General features: G+C 49.4%; 1 protein-coding gene across 1 annotated transcript; it reads left to right on the forward strand.

The window, feature by feature from the left end:
* Positions 1–9,153: 9,153 nt before the first annotated feature.
* Positions 9,154–15,520, forward strand: LOC119814739 (caseinolytic mitochondrial matrix peptidase proteolytic subunit). Its single transcript, XM_038330757.1, is given in 7 exon segments — positions 9,154–9,395; positions 9,497–9,568; positions 10,277–10,373; positions 12,009–12,205; positions 13,224–13,238; positions 13,241–13,331; positions 15,197–15,520. Coding segments are annotated over 7 exon segments (828 nt in total). The 5' UTR covers positions 9,154–9,209; the 3' UTR covers positions 15,367–15,520.
* Positions 15,521–15,826: the final 306 nt, after the last annotated feature.

Here is a 15,826-nt window from a genome sequence, read left to right on the forward strand (position 1 = left end):
CCCATATCCCGCAGCTCTCGGCTGCCTGTAACTCCAGCTGGAAGAGGCTGGAGAGATGGCTCTTCGTTAAGAGCCCTTGCTGTGTCATCCTGAAGACTAAGTTCAGATCCCAGTACTCGTAAAACAAGCCAGGTGCATCTGCAGATGCCAGCTACTCTGGCTCTGGGTGGGAAGAGACAGGGCTGCTAGGGACTGCTTGGGTGGAGACTCCAGCCCCAGGCTCTGGAAGGGTGGGCCGGGAGGAGAATGACGGACACTCCTTTCTGGCCTCCACACGCATGCGTGGGGTAATACACAATGGAATTTGAAAACCAAAAGAGGGGTGAGCATATGTGGATGCCAGAATGGAAAGCAAAACCCTCGGGGCACGTACCATCTCCCAGGGATGCTCTCGAACTCCCCATCCTCTTGCCTCCACATCCTGAGCGCTGGAACCGACAGGCATCAGCCAGCGTGCCCAATAAGCCCTTCTCTTTTTTAAAATTTAACTTTATCTTTAAAAAGAAACAGGTTGCCGAGCGATGGTGGCGCACGCCTTTAATCCCAGCACTCGGGAGGCAGAGGCAGGCGGATCTCTGAGTTCGAGGCCAGCCTGGTCTACAAGAGCTAGTTCCAGGACAGGCTCTAGTAACTACAGGGAAACCCTGTCTCGAAAAACCAAAAAAAAAAAAAAAAAAAAAAAAAAAAAAAAGAGCTAGTTCCAGGACAGGCTCTAAAGCCACAGAGAAACCCCATCTCAAAAAACAAAAATAAATAAATAAATAAATAAATAAATAAAATAAAAAAAATAAATAAAAAGAAACAGGTTCTTTAAAATATTATGGGTGTGCATGCATATGCGCATGTGCATGTAAGGGGGCGTTTGATTTCTTCTGCCCCCCTGCCCCACATACACCGGCAGCTAGAGTTACAGGCAACTAGAGCTGCTCCAGTGGGTTCAGTTTCCAGGTCCTCCTCAAGAGCAGCCGGTGATCTTAACCACTGAGCCGTCTCTCCAACCCCTACCTTATTTTTTAAGAAGTTCTCTGGGTTGGAGACATGGTTCAGCAGTTAAGAACACTGACTACTCTTCCAGAGGACCTGGGTTCAATTTCCAGCACTTACATGTCAGCACACAACTGTCTGTAACTCCAGTTCTAGGGGATCTGATGCCCTATCAGATGTATATCTGATGCCAGATATACATGCAGGCAAAACATCAATGTGCATAAAATAAAAATAAATTTTAAAAAATCTTTTTTTAAAAAAGAAGTTCTCATTATGTAGCCCAGGTTGGCCTGAAATTGGCAGTAATCCTCCTGCCTCATCCTCCTGGGTGCTCAGCTGACAGACAGGTGCCCTCCTGAGACTCAGACATTAGGGGAGACAGCAGGAGGGAACACTGCATGGCCTTTCCTGTCCCCGTGCACCAGGCAGCTTGCCTGCAATCAGTCCAACACACCCAGAACCTTTGAACTTGACCAGTGGCCAGAAATCCCAGCTGGTGCCAGGCGTGGAGGAACACACCTGTTCCAGCACTCTGCAGGTGGAGGCAGGAGGGTCAGTCGCACAGAGGGAGGAGACCCCTCATGTCCCAGTGATTTGGCTCCTGTACTCATTATGTGCGCATGGGCCACGGCAGGTGTGCAAGGACAACTGGAGGGAATGGGTCCCTGTGGGTGGTGTAAGGTCTCAACTGTGGTGAATGGCAGAGGTGCCTGTTTAACATATCAAAGCTGGACCCGGCCTTCAGGCTCTCCCAGCATCCCTCACTCCTTACCTATTGCAGGGTATGGCTGGCACAATCCCACCTTCTATCCTGAACTCTCCAGTCCCAGGGCTGGGCTGCCCTTCCCCAGAGGCTTTTCTGTATATAGGTCAGACAGGTTGGTTACCCACCCCTTTTGTACCTTTGGCCTCCTGGCTGGTTCCCCTCTGTCCCCTCTCTTTTCCCCTCCTCCCGCCTCACATGGCTCAGAGTTCTGTCCACTCTGCACGTGTCTGCGTCCAGCTGCGCTCTCCCACATAACTATAACACTTTCCCCTCACCACACCTAGGAGCAGTCCTGTCCTTCCTGTCCTTTTTATCTCTTTTCTTCATTCAGGTCCCGGGGATGAAGTCGGGTCCTCAGTTTACTGGCTGAGGCCTCTTGCCTGCTCTTGCCTAGATTTTATAGGACAGTCTTCTCCCTATAACTCACAAACTCGACACACTTTGCAAGGTGCAATGGCACGGACCCACCATGCCAACACTTTAAGGACATACTCAGCTGTGGAGCCAGTTGCAGGCCAGCCTGAGCTACATGAGGCTCTGTCTTTAAAAGGCTTAAAAAAAAGAGACACTTTTAATAAGAGGGGGTGGGAGATGGGCAGTGGAGCAGTGGTGGGCACACACCTTTAATCCCAGAACTCTGGAGGCAGAGGCAGGTGATCTGTGAGTTTGAGGCCAGCCTGGTCTACAGAGCGAGTTCCAAGACAGTCAGGGGTACACAGAGAAACCCTGTTTTGAAAACCAAACCAAACAGATGACAAAAAACAAACAAATGGGGGGTCATAAAACATCTGGGGTGGCAGGAGCCCCTCTTCCTGATTTACCACCTGGAGTGGCAGCGGCCTCCCCCTCCTGACCAGCCCTCTGGGGTGGCAGCGGCCTCCCCCTCCTGACCAGCCCTCTGGGGTGGCAGCAGCCTCCCCCTCCTGACTTGCCACAGCTGCATAGTGTTCTGAACAATCACTGTGGCCTCTGAGTCAAGGGAGTATAAGAGATCAGAAACCGAAGTGTGCGGGGCTCCCTCTGCCAAGTGTTTAGAGGGTGGTCACCTGTGTTTTGTGGGGCTTCTGCCATGCTTCTGAAAGTGACCCAATAAACTCCCTGCTCACCAAGCTAGACTGGGGTGGGGCGGTTTCCAGGTGTCCTATCCAAGGTAAGTGACATGTATTCACATTTCCCAGAGAAAAGTTCAGGCAACAACTTTCTTTCTCTTTTTCTTTCTTCCTTCTTTCTCCTCTCCTCTCCTCTCCTCTCCTCTCCTCTCCTCTCCTCTCCTCTCCTCTCCTCTCCTCTCCTCTCCTCTCCTCCCTCCCTCCCTCCCTCCCTTTCCTTCCGCCATCTCTCTCCTGCTTCTATTACCCAGACTTTCCTTACACTCAGTAGTTAAGGTTGCCCTTGAACTCCCGACCCTCCTGCCTCTGTCTCCTGAGTACTGGGATGGCAGCCAGCTCTGTGAGACTGCTGCGGCAGTGGTGACTCTGGCAAGGACAGATGATTCCCACAAAGGCGAGCCAACGCCCACTGGTGTCACACGTTATGTAACTCTGCTTTCAAAACCAGAGAGCTGGCGCTATTGGTATCTGGAGATTTTAATCTGGTTTGAATTGCCTTGACCTGGATTCCTTGGGGTTTCTCCCCATTTCCCTGTGTGCACTTTGTGCAAACCACACAGCTATCATGAGCTTAATCACTAAATTCCAAAGGAAAGGCAGTGGTGGCTCCTGTCTGTCATCCTAGCCCTCAGGAAAGAGGCTCTGGAATTGGATGCCAATCTTGGCAACATAGTAAATTCCAGGCCAGCCTGAGCTACGGGAGACCCTGTCTTGGACAAAAATCACCAAATAAGGAAACTTAGTAACCCCTTGAAGAATAGAAAGGGGATTCCAACCCTACCACATCCTTCAGAACTTCAGCTTGTTTAAAAGGGATTACAAGGTTACTGCATTTTAGAAAGAGCCAATGACTTGACAAAGGTTTTGTTTTTGTCTTAAACAATTCATATGTGGAAAGGAATAAGACCTACTAGCAGTGAGCCTGGCTCCTTGCTACATGCCCACCATCTCAGCATTACTGAGGCTGAGGCAGGTAGATTGCCATGAGTTCCAGGTCAGTCTGGGCTATAGAGTGAGATCTTGTCTCAGAAAATCAAAAGAAATTCATCCCAATACATACACATAGCTGAACCAACCCCTCAGCCCACTGAGGTTTGAATAGTGACATTGAAGGACTGCAGAAGTGGAATAGCAATTGATAGCACTTGCTGTGTAGATGACAGTTTTTGTCCTGTCTGGTCCCGCAGCCATTCAGTCTGAAAGAAACACACACAGGCTTATATTAACTATAAACTGTTTGGTCAATTAGCTCAGGCTTATTATTAACTAGCTCTTACAATGTAAATTAATCCATAATTCTTATCTATGCTTAGCCATGTGACTTGGTACCTTTTCTCAGTAAGACATTCTCATCTTGCTTCCTCCACATCCGGATGATAACAGCGTCTCTGCCTTTCCTCTTCCCAGAATCTTCCTTCTCCTTGTCTGGTTGCCCTGCCTATACTTCCTGCCTGGCCCATCACTGTTTTATTAAACCAATACAAGTGACAGCTCTTGAAACGTACAAGAGCATTATCCCACAGCAGATAAGGAAAGGGGAGATGTGGGATGTCCTTCTGTATATGTGTTGCTTTTATTGGTTGATTAATAAAGCTGTTCCGCCAATGGCTTAGCAGAGTAAAGCCAGGCAGGAAATCTGAACATATATATATATATATATATATATATATATATATATATATATATATATATATATATATATATATATAGAGAGAGAGAGAGAGAGAGAGTAGGCAGAGTCAAAGAGACACCACACCATGTAGCTGCTGAAGGAGAAAGATGCCATAACATTACCAGTAAGCCACATCCTCATGGTGATACATAGATGAATAAATGGGTTAATTTAAGAGGTAAGAGCTAGTTAGGAATATTACTGAACCATTGACCAAACAGTGTTGTAATTAATATAGTTTCTGTATGATTATTTTGGTCTGAGCAGCCAGGAAATGAAAGTGCAGTCTCTGTCTAAAAATGGTGCCCAAGCTGGGGCTCAAACCCATGACCCTGAGATTAAGAGTCTCATGCTCTACCGACTGAGGTAGCTGAATGACTGTGGAACCGGGTGGGAAACTTCTGTCTACAAATGGCACTGAAAGATTTGGCAAGAATTTCCATATAAAGCCTGAGAAAGCTAAAAAAGGGGATTCTAGACAGACAAGAACTGAGACAAGTGAACCGTCTTGGTAAGAGACATGGTTCCTATAAAAGAGGTTTCCTGACTCAGGATTAGCAGCAAAAACCTTGCAGATCTTTTAAGAGGCTTTGCCACCAAACACTTAAATGGTATTTATGAGACAGTGACAGCATGCTTCTTGGTGGTGGCAGGGACCTAGAAACTCCAGAGTTGTAGCAATATACATGGCTTCCACCTATACCTCTGCCATAAAGCTAGACTCTCAGGAAGCTAAGTATGGGTCAGAGTCAGCCACCAATATCACAGCTTTAATCCTAGCCATATTGCTTAGCAGATTAAAGACTCATGTGCTCAGAAAAAAAAGAGATGTACAGTAAAGACAGATTAAATTGAAAAAAACCTCTAAACGGTTTACAGTGTGTTTAAAAATAAACATAGGTTGGGAGAGAAAAGAAATGGTATATAGAAAGCACTTAGGGGAAAAAAAGAAATAGAGTAATAGGTATGGTGGTGCATGCCTTTAATCCCAGCACTCGGGAGGCAGAGGCTGGCAGATCTCTGTGAGTTTAAGGCCAGTCTGGTCTACAGAATGAGTTTAGCAGGAATTAGCCTTGAAAACTACGCCCACATTCCAAAAAATTTGATTACAAATGTTTGTCTTTGTTTAGTGTGTTGGTTAAAAGTTGCTATCAATAATGGTCAGGAAAAAAAGCTAAACAAAAGAGATTAGATTCAGGGTCTTGTTTTGAAAAGAAAAAAGGGGGCTGGAGAGGTGGCTCAGAGGTTAAGAGCACTAGTTGCTCTTCTAGAGGTCCTGAGTTCAATTCCCAGCAACCACATGGTGGCTTACAACCATCTATAATGAGATCTGGTGCCTCTACTGGTATATATATGCTAACAGAACATTGTATACATAATAAATAAATCTTTAAAAAAAGAAAAGAAAAAAGGGGAAATGCTGTGGGATAATGCTCTTATACACTGTAAAGGTTTGTCACTCACATTGGTTTAATAAAACTCTGACTGGCCAGTAGCCAGGCAGGAAGTATAGGTGGAGCAACCAGGCGAGAAGGAAGATTCTGGGAAGAGTAAAGGCAGAGACACTGTTATCATCCAGATGCAGAGGAAGCAAGATGAGAATGAATGTCTTACTGAGAAAAGGTACCAAGTCACATGGCTAAGCATAGATAGGAATTATGGGTTAATTTAAGTTATAAGAGCTAGTTAATAATAAGCCTGAGCTAATAGGCCAAATAGTTTATAATTAATATATGTCTCTGTGTGTTTCTTTCCGACTGAAGTCTGCAGGATCAGGTGGGACAGAAACTTCCATCTACACTTGCTGTTTTTAATTGGGCCTGGGTTCAGTTCCCAGCCAGGAAGCTTACAATCATCCGTACTTTCAGTATTTAATCCCAGCACTCAGGAAGAAGAAGCAGATAGATATCTGAGTTTGAGGCCAGCCTGGCCTACAGTGAGCTCCAGGAAAGCCAGGGCTACACAGAGAAACTCTGCCTCAAAAAAACAAAAGAAAAAAAAAGTGCATCACTGTATCCCTGGCTGGTCTTTCTTTTAACATTTTTTTTTAAATCTTTCATCCTTTAACAGTTTCATACATTTATGCAAAGTATTTTACTCAGATCCATTCCTGTCCCTCCCATTCCTCCTGGTAAAGCCTCCTCCCACCTTCATGTCCTTTTTCTGCAACCCTCTGAGTCCAGTAACTGCTGCCTGCTGGAATACTGACTGATCTTATCCAGGCAGCTGCAGTTGCGATGAGGTCACGAGTGTGCATCAGACATTTCACAGCCTTCATCCCACCCTCCAGCTCTCGCAGTCGTTCTGCCCCCTCTTCTGTGATGTTCCCCCAAGCCTTGGAGGGCAGTGGTGCTGAAAATGTCCCACTGAGGACTGAGCACTTGCACCTGCTTCTTCCTCTGCGTTCTGACTCATGAGTCTCTGCAAACAGGCAGGAACATTCCAAAGGCAGTTTCACATCCAGCGAGCAATGAGAGGTGGGTGTCTTCCTTGGCCTGTGACTTCCGAAGGTGGGCTCTGGGTCATCTTACAGCACCAAGCATAATTCCCTCCTGTAGAATAGCCTTGACTCCAACCAGAAGGCTGCTGGCTGCCCCGTCACTCTCAGGCCACTACTGCACCAGGGTTGCTGTCCTGCCATTCGTCAGAGCGGTAGTAGCCAGGGTCCACAACCGGATAACACAACTGATATCTTTTCTTTCCCAACAGACTGAATGTCACCTTCTGGCACTATGAAATCAAACCAGCAGGGAGGAAGGCCCCCGTTCCAGCTTGGTTTCTCTGTGTCCTGCAACCAAAGCAACTGGTGTCTTCAGCAACTAAGTCTTGTCACCTGATTATAGGAGGCAACCAAGAGCCATGGCAAGAGCCTGTGTTGTTGTTGTTGTTTTGGTTTTTCGAGACAGGGTTTCTCTGTGTAGCTTTGGAGCCTGTCCTGGAACTAGCTCTTGTAGACCAGGCTGGCCTCGAACTTACAGAAATCCACCTGCCTCTGCCTCCCGAGTGCTGGGATTAAAGGTGAATGACATCACCGCCCAGCTGAGACTGTGTTGTTTGAAGAGATCTGGGGAGAAACATTTCAGGCCTTTGATGTTCTTTTCTGGCCTTTGTGCAAATTTAAATGCAGGTCCCCAGTTACCAAAATGTACCTTCCTCAGGGAACACAGCGCTGCTTAGGAAATCTTTCAGGAATCCCGGGATGCACCAGAGACTCCCATTTTATAGGCAAAGAAACTGAGACTCAGGAATCCAGCGGCTTGCCTCAGTTCATCATTTGATAGCTGTTTGACCTAGAATAAATTCCTTAACATCTCTAGGCTTTAGTTTCTTTTTAGTAACTCGGAGATGAAGTAGTTGCTATTTCTTGGGGCTGCTAAGGATATTAAATAAGATAATATGGGGCTGGAGTATGGCTCAGAGTTAGAGGCCCCACTAAGAATCCCCCAGTGAGGAGCTGGGGGCATAGTCAAGGGTAGAACTACCTAGAACCTCCCAGTGAGGGGCTGGGGGGCAAGGCTTGGCGCTGGGAATCGAGATGAACAACTTGTAGACTGTCTCCCCATGAAGCTCTTGTTCTACAACTACAAAAGACAAAACCAAAAAGATCAATCAGTGCAACTACTTTAAGTAATGTTTATGTCAGGTGACAACTAATTGGGAAAGTTCCAGACTGTGCTTCTGGTGGTAGCAAAGGCAGTGAGTTTCTGCATACATGTCTGAGCCTGATATAGGTGTGTTGGGAAAGAGCTCAGCAAAGAGCAGAGGGAATCCCATCTGGTAGGAAGTGTGGCCATTGGAGCCAAGCGAGTGTGCAAGGAAGACTAAGGTGGGTGCAGAGGTGACTGGCAAGGAGCCATGATGTCACGGGCTCGATGGCTCAGTTTCACCTCTTCCGAGAACCTCCTAGCACAGGCGAGGCTGGAGGAAAACGGAGAAGCAGGTGTGGCCGTGGAGGGAGTTTACGGGATTTGGGTCTGGCGGCGGCAGCTCGAGGTGGAGGGGACAGTATTTCTCAAGGTGGAGGACCATGCATCTCACAGCAAAAACTGTCCACCTGAAATGGGACAATAAAAGGGACGTTTCTAGAGAGCTGGGCACCCTCCAAGAATGAATACAGCTATAGAGAACATCCGATGCCTCCGTCAAGTTTCAGGGCTCCTGCTCTGGGGTCCTTGGAGGCCTCCAGGAGCCCTACCTCAGCGTCCCCACTCCTTAAGCTACTTTGTTCAATACATTTCTCAGCGAGTCCAAGGCTCGACTTCTTGTATAAGTCCCGCCCCCTTTTTCAAAGCGCCTATACCCGGGAGTCATGGCTGAAAGCACCTGGGAATTGTAGTTCCTATGACCAGGCGAGCACATGACATGCACCCAGAGATTGCTGCGGGAGCAACGGTGACGGGCAGATGTCTCACCTGAGGCATCCCCTCACCCCGCTGTGCGCTGCTTCCCGCGTGGGCACCGCGGAACCGCAAAGCCCCTTGCGGGAACCTGCATGACCGAGATAGGCTTTCCCTAGTCTTTCGAACGCTAACTTCCGATGAAGACCCCGCCCACAGGTTTACCCCCGCCTTCTGCGGCCCCACCCACTCCCTTCTCGGAAGTGGACTAGCGAGCGACTCCCGCAGAGCACGCCGGGAACTGTAGTTCCGGAAGGCAAGCCGGGGCGCGCGGAGGTATGTGGCCCCGAGTGCTGCTTGGGGAGGCCCGGGTGGCTGCAGTCGGATACGGTGCTGTCTTGTCTCGCTTCGCCGTGCGTTTCTCTCCGCCATGGACTGCTGGAAGCGGCTCACCCCTGCGGAGGAGCCTGCATGGAACTACTCCGCGAGCTTTCCCGCTCATCCCCATAGTGGTGGAACAGACGGTACGGGGTCCTGGTAGGGACATGGCGTGGCGTGGAGACTTGAGGAGGCAGGGCGGCGTGCAATGGTCGCTGACCTTTCACCACTTTTCTTTTCCTACCAGGGTCGAGGCGAGCGCGCTTATGACATATACTCGAGGCTCTTGCGGGAACGCATCGTGTGCGTCATGGGCCCGGTGAGCGACCCCGGTGCGCTCTGGAGACACCTAGCTGTCTCTCCAACCTTTCTCTCCTTGTCAAGCTCTGTGCCTCACCCTGCTCGGTCATCCCTGGTGACCTCCTAGACCCTAGGCCCTGACCTTAAACATTCTTTTTCTTTTGAACCAGACTCTTGCTGCGTAGTCCAGGCTAGCTTCCACCTTGCCATCCTTCTGCCTCAGCTTCCCGAATGTTGGGTGTCAAGTGCGTACACCACCGTAGTCTGCGGCAGGGTCTCACGCTGGCCTTGAAGTCCCTCTGTAGCTGATGGTGACATTTATTGGGGTGAAGGTGTACCACCACACCAGGTTCATGACGTGCTGGGACTGGAACTCAGTGCCAGCGTTCTACCCGCTGAGCCACAGCCCTAGTTAGATAGTTGACTTTTTGAGACAGGGTCGTGTGTAGCCCAGGCTGACTTTGAACCCTGATCCTCTTGCCTCCGACTCCCAAGTGCTGGGATGACTGGTATGTACCGCCACACCAGGTCTAGGCAGTGCTTAGAGCCAGGGCCTTGAGCTTGCTAGGTGAGCACTCGACCCACTAAACTACATCCCAGCCCTGTCCTCAGCTTATTGCCGTCAGGCGTCTGGGGCTCCCTGACCACCCCCTTTCTATGCTGGCTCATTAAGCCTCCACCCAGCCCACCTTCAATCTGGGGACAATTCTGCCCTCCCCACCTACAGATTGATGACAGTGTCGCCAGCCTAGTGATCGCTCAGCTGCTGTTCTTACAGTCTGAAAGCAACAAGAAACCCATCCACATGTACATCAACAGCCCAGGTGAGCAGGGCCTGACCTGGATAGGGCTTGGGAATATTCCCTCTCTGGAGAATAGGTCTGAAACAGCTTTCTGCAGAATCTAACATTTAAACTCGCTCCGGGCATGGCAGGGTGGTGCACTTGTCAGGCAAAGGCGGGCAGATCTCTGAGTTCTAGGGCAGCCAGGACTACACAGAAATTTAGTATTTTTAGCCAGGTGTGGTGGTGCACACTTTAATTCCAGAATTCAGGAGGCAGGTGCAGGCAGATCTCTAGAGGCCAGCCTGGTCTACAGAGTGAATTCTGAGACAGTCAGAGCGACACAGAGAAACCCTGTCTTAAGAAACAAAAACAAACAAAAAACAAAGAACTAGCTAATTAATTAAAATCGCTCCAAAAGGGCTGTCGCTGGCCTGGAACTTTCCAAGTATGCCAGTGTGGCTGGAGAGTGAGCCCCAAGGATCCTCGTGTCTCCGCCTCCCCAGTGCTGGAATTACAGGCGTGTTCTGCTGTGTGTATTTTGTGGGTGCTGGGGTTCTGAACCCACTTCCACTTGCTTGTGTAGTGGGAACTCACTCTGCCACCGATTCCCTGTTGGCGTCTCACTTCAGCTGGGGGTTGTCAAAGGGCATGAGCCCCCAGCTATCTGCAGAAATAACTGATTTTGTTGTTGTTGTTTTGGTTTTTCTTTCTTTCTTTTCTTTTTTTTAAAATTTATTTAGTAATGTATAGTGTTCTGCCTGCATGTCTGCCTGCATGCCAAAGAGAGCACTAGATCTCATTACAGATGGTTGTTAGCCACCATGTGGTTTGCTGGGATGAACTCAGAAACCTCTGAAAGAGCAGCCAGTGCTCTTAACCTCCTGAGCCATCTCTCCAGCCCAGTTTTTGGTTTTCGAAGACAGGGTTTCTCTGTAGACCAGGCTGGCCTCGAACTCACAGAGATCCCCGGCCTTCTCTGCCTCCGAGTGCTGGGATTAAAGGCGTGCGCCACCACTGCCTGGGAAAAATCACTGATTTTTAAGAAAAATGTTAGGAAGGAGTGCACTTCATTATGTAAGTATGTGGGGTAGATGGTTGGGTGCATGCCACTGTGTGCGTGTCGGAGGGCAGAGGACAGCCTATGTGAGTCACTTCTCCCCTCCACCATGTGGGTCCCAGGAACTGAACTCGGGCTGTCAGGCTTGGTGGGGAGCGCCCTTACCAGATGGTCCTTCTCAAAGGCCCAGGGATGGGCATTGTTGATTGGGCGCTTGTCAGGCCAGGAGCCTCTCTCTCGGAATTTTCTACACAGTGAGTGCACTCATTTCTCAACAAAGTTTCAAGTGGAAGGTGAGGATGCTCACCTCCGATCTACACAGGGCAGGTGTTCCTTAGAAAGCAGGAGTGGCTGGCCCTACATGGTGATGTATGACCTGACCAGAGTTCATCACCAGGAGGTGGCTGGCAGAGCCTTGTGTGACATGCATGTGTGTGTGCGTGTGTTGTCCCATGTACGTATGTGCCCATAGCTGATTCTAAAAGGAGTCTCCTTGTGACCCCGCCTCTCATTCCTGTCACCTACCCACCCCTATGATGTTTGTACTCATAGTTTGCTGGAACAGAACTGGGGTGGAGGAGGATGCTACTGGGCCCTGACTTGCTCACTGTCTGCAGGTGGCGTGGTGACTGCAGGCCTGGCCATCTACGACACAATGCAATATATTCTGAACCCCATCTGCACGTGGTGTGTAGGACAAGGCTGCCAGCATGGGCTCCTCCTCCTGCTCGCTCGCTGGCGGGCAGCCCAGGCATTGCGCCACTCACTGCCCAATTCCAGAATCATGATCCACCAGCCCTCTGGAGGTGCCAGGGTGAATACAGGTCTTGCAGGGATTGTGGGAGGAAGTCTAGGCCGCTGGTCTTTGCTTGTGACAGAAGCAGCATCTCACCTTGCATCCTTAGCTGTCCTGGAGCATACTATGTAGACCAGGCTAGCCCTAGCCCACTGAGATCTCTCTGCCTCTGCCTCTGCTTTGAGATAGGTTGTTTCATGACTTGGGAGGTGCTCCTTGAGTAGAAATGGAAGACGCTGGGTCCCATCGTCCTCTCCTGCCGGCCGCCCGCCCGCCAGAGGGAAAGGATAACTGTAGTGAGGAGCAGGGGGCAGAGTTCCCACCACCCCGCTCCTGGCCGCCTGGCTAGCTTATGTCCCGAAATAACAACACACAAACTGTATTTCATTTAAACACCTGCCTGGCCCTTAGTTTCAGCCTATTACTCACATCTTGACTAACCCATAGCTAATATCTGTGTAACACCACGAGTGTGTGTCCTTACCAGGAAAGATTCAGCATGTCTGACCTGTGGGCTGGCTCCATACCGTCCTGTCCGAGGCATCTGCCTCAGAGAGGAGAGGGCATAGCGATTGCCCTGAGGCATCTGCCTCACTTCCCAGCATTCTGTTCTGTCTACCTCCACCCACCTATGTTCTAACCTATCAGGCCAAGCATTCTTTATTAATTAACCAATGAATCAGATAGATAGAGAACACACCTACATCAGATAACTAACAAAAGCAGAGCCAGCATGGTAGGCAAGCGCCCTCAGTTTCCAGAACTCAGGAGGCAGAAGCAACAGATTGCTTGAGTCTGAGGCCAGCCTGGATCTGACAGAAGAGTTCCAGGACAGCTAGAGCTATGTAGAGAAACCGTGTCAAGAAGATAAAATAAAAACTGATCATGGGGAAGGAAAATAGGCTCAGAAACTCAGGGTTGAAGCACAGGAATGGGGCTCCCCTCACTCTGGCATCCTACTGGTGGGGGCTGGGGGTGGGGACCCCTCCAGTTCTGAGCTCATCTTCGTCCTGCATTTACCACTGCACATCCTCAGGGCCAAGCCACAGACAAATCGCCATCCAGGCCGAGGAGATCATGAAGCTGAAAAAGCAGCTGTACAACTCTAACGCCAAACACACAAAGCAGAGCCTGCAGGTGATCGGTTGAGCACCCAGCCCGTACTGCGCGTCCATGTACACATCGTCCTGAGTCCGGACTTCCCCACCTGGACATTACTGTGGTGGGGTCACCTGGGCCGTGGCGTGGGCAGCAGACTCACTGGCTACAAGTGCTCTGAGCCTGTGACCCCTTCCAATGCTGAGAGCCAAATGTCTCTAAATGGTGGGGGTGGGGCCCAGGGGTGGAGCCCCGCCTAGAATCCCCAGTGAGGGCATGGGGGTGTGCCTTAAGTGTAAGTTTTAGTATGACAAGTGGTGGTGGCGCACCTTAATACCCAGCATTTGGGAGGCAGAGGGCCGGCAGAATCTCTTGAGTTTGAGACCAGCCTGGTCTACAATGCAAGTTCCAAGACAGCCAGAGCTACACAGAAAAACCTGTCTCAAAAATCAAAAACAAAACAAATATACATTTCTTTCCCTTTTTAAAAAATTCATTTGTTTTTATTATATGTATATGATGTTTTTTCCAATGTATAGTGTCCTATAAATTGCATGTGTTCCTGGTGCCTGTGGAGGTCAGAAGAGGGTGTCAGATCCCCGTGAACTAGAGTTATATAAACAGTTGTGAGCCACTGTGTGGGGCTGAGGATTGAACCATGGTCCCTCTGCCAGAACAATTCTCTTGATCCATCCAAGCCAATTCTCCACTATCAGCCATGAAACTGGCTCTGTCCGGGTCCGTGCTGTTTTTGACAGAGTGTATTTGGGTGGGGAAGGTAAGCAAGGGGATCCAGCAGGGTTTCCCTGGTGCGTGTGACATTCATTTTTTTAAAAAGCAGTTGATTTGGGGAGCATGTGCCTGCCACGTGGATGTGTGGCGGTCAGAGGACCAGTTTGTAAGAGATCAGCTCTCTCCTGATAACTTTGCGCATTGTGGTGGTTGAATGCCAGCTCAGCGGAATTGGTGGCAAGCACCTCTTTCCTGCCAAGCTGTGTGGCTGGCCTGCTTGCCATCCTTTGATCTGTCTTTTTGCTGGTGTGGTTTGCCATCCTTTTGTCTGTCTTGTTGCTGGTGTGGTGTGGGCACGCGTGTACGGTGACATGTAGAGGCCGGAGAACAGTGTTCAGCAGAGAATCGGGAGTCATCCCTTTGAGGGCTACTGAGCTCCTACCTGAAAACATGTTATTTCTTACTACTGGGGAAACTGAGACACAGAGAAGTTCCAAGCCCCTTGGGAAACAATTGTCAGAGTGCGTGCGTGTCTTACTTAAAACTCAGGATGCTGGAACACAACACTGTGGGGCTGGAAGAATAAAATGCTAGGAATGTGTATCTGAGTCCTGGGAGCAGGACGGTCAGGGACAGCTGGTGCCCTAAAGGCAACCTTTGACCTTCAGCTCCCAACCGTTGCCTTGCCGAAATTACAGGTAGTTCTGGGAACGGAACCAGGGCCAGAGCAGGCTAGACCAGTGCTCTACCAATTGACTTTTTTTTTTTAACTTTATTTAACTTTATTTCATGCGCATTGGTATAATGATGTCAGATTCTCTTGAATTGGAGCTACAGACAGACAGCTGCAAGCTGCCATGTGTGTGCTGGGAATTGAACCCGGGTCCTCTGGAGGAGCAGTCAGTGCTCTTAACCACTGAGCCATCTCACCAGCCCCATGACTTTTTTTTTTTTTTTTTTTTAAGACATTGATCTTGGTCTGTATCTCTGGCTGGCCTTGAACTTTGGATCCTCCTGCTCTAGCCTCTCAAGTGGATTTCTCTGTTAGTAATGGCACCTCCTGTGGTCCCATCCTCACAACTTCATAAACCATCTGCTACTGGTGGGGACTTCAACCTAGGTATCTGGGGAAAGCATCCCAGGTTTCTGCTCTTACGTACATGTACTGCTTCCCGCCAGAGTCTGCCATGGAGAGGGACCGCTACATGAGCCCCATGGAGGCCCAAGAGTTTGGCATCTTGGACAAGGTCTTGGTACACCCACCTCAGGATGGGGAGGATGAGCCAGAACTGGTACAAAAGGAGACTCCCACAGCACCGGCCGACTCTCCTGCCCCAGCGAGTACCTAAGGCCTGACCTCATCTCTAGGAGTGTGGAGACCCAGGACCGCCCCACACTCTGTCCTCTGAGCCCAGAGGTACCCCTGGAGAAGATGTGGATTGAGGCTACCTGCCGGCCTGAGACACTGTGACTTTACATTAAACCTTTGTGGTTTTTGTCCCATGTCTGAGGCACCTTCCATTACCTCTCCAAGACACCAGGCCGCTTTCAGTTTGACTCCACGACAAACCACCTTGTTTATTTGTTTGTTTGTTTATCGAGATAGGGTTTCTCTGTTTGAACCTGGCTGGGTCTCAAACTCATAGATCCTCCTGCCTCTGCCTCCCGAGTGCTGGGATTAAAGGTGTGCTCCACTGTGCATGGCTGTTAGCAAGCTTTTAAGCCATATACTAGCCCAAAGCCAGTAGGTAGAACTATGGTTTTATGCATTTACTTTTGATTATGTGTGGGTTTGTGTATCTGAGTGCA

This window comes from Arvicola amphibius, chromosome 1, assembly GCF_903992535.2.
Source record: "Arvicola amphibius chromosome 1, mArvAmp1.2, whole genome shotgun sequence".
Lineage (NCBI taxonomy): Eukaryota > Metazoa > Chordata > Mammalia > Rodentia > Cricetidae > Arvicola > Arvicola amphibius.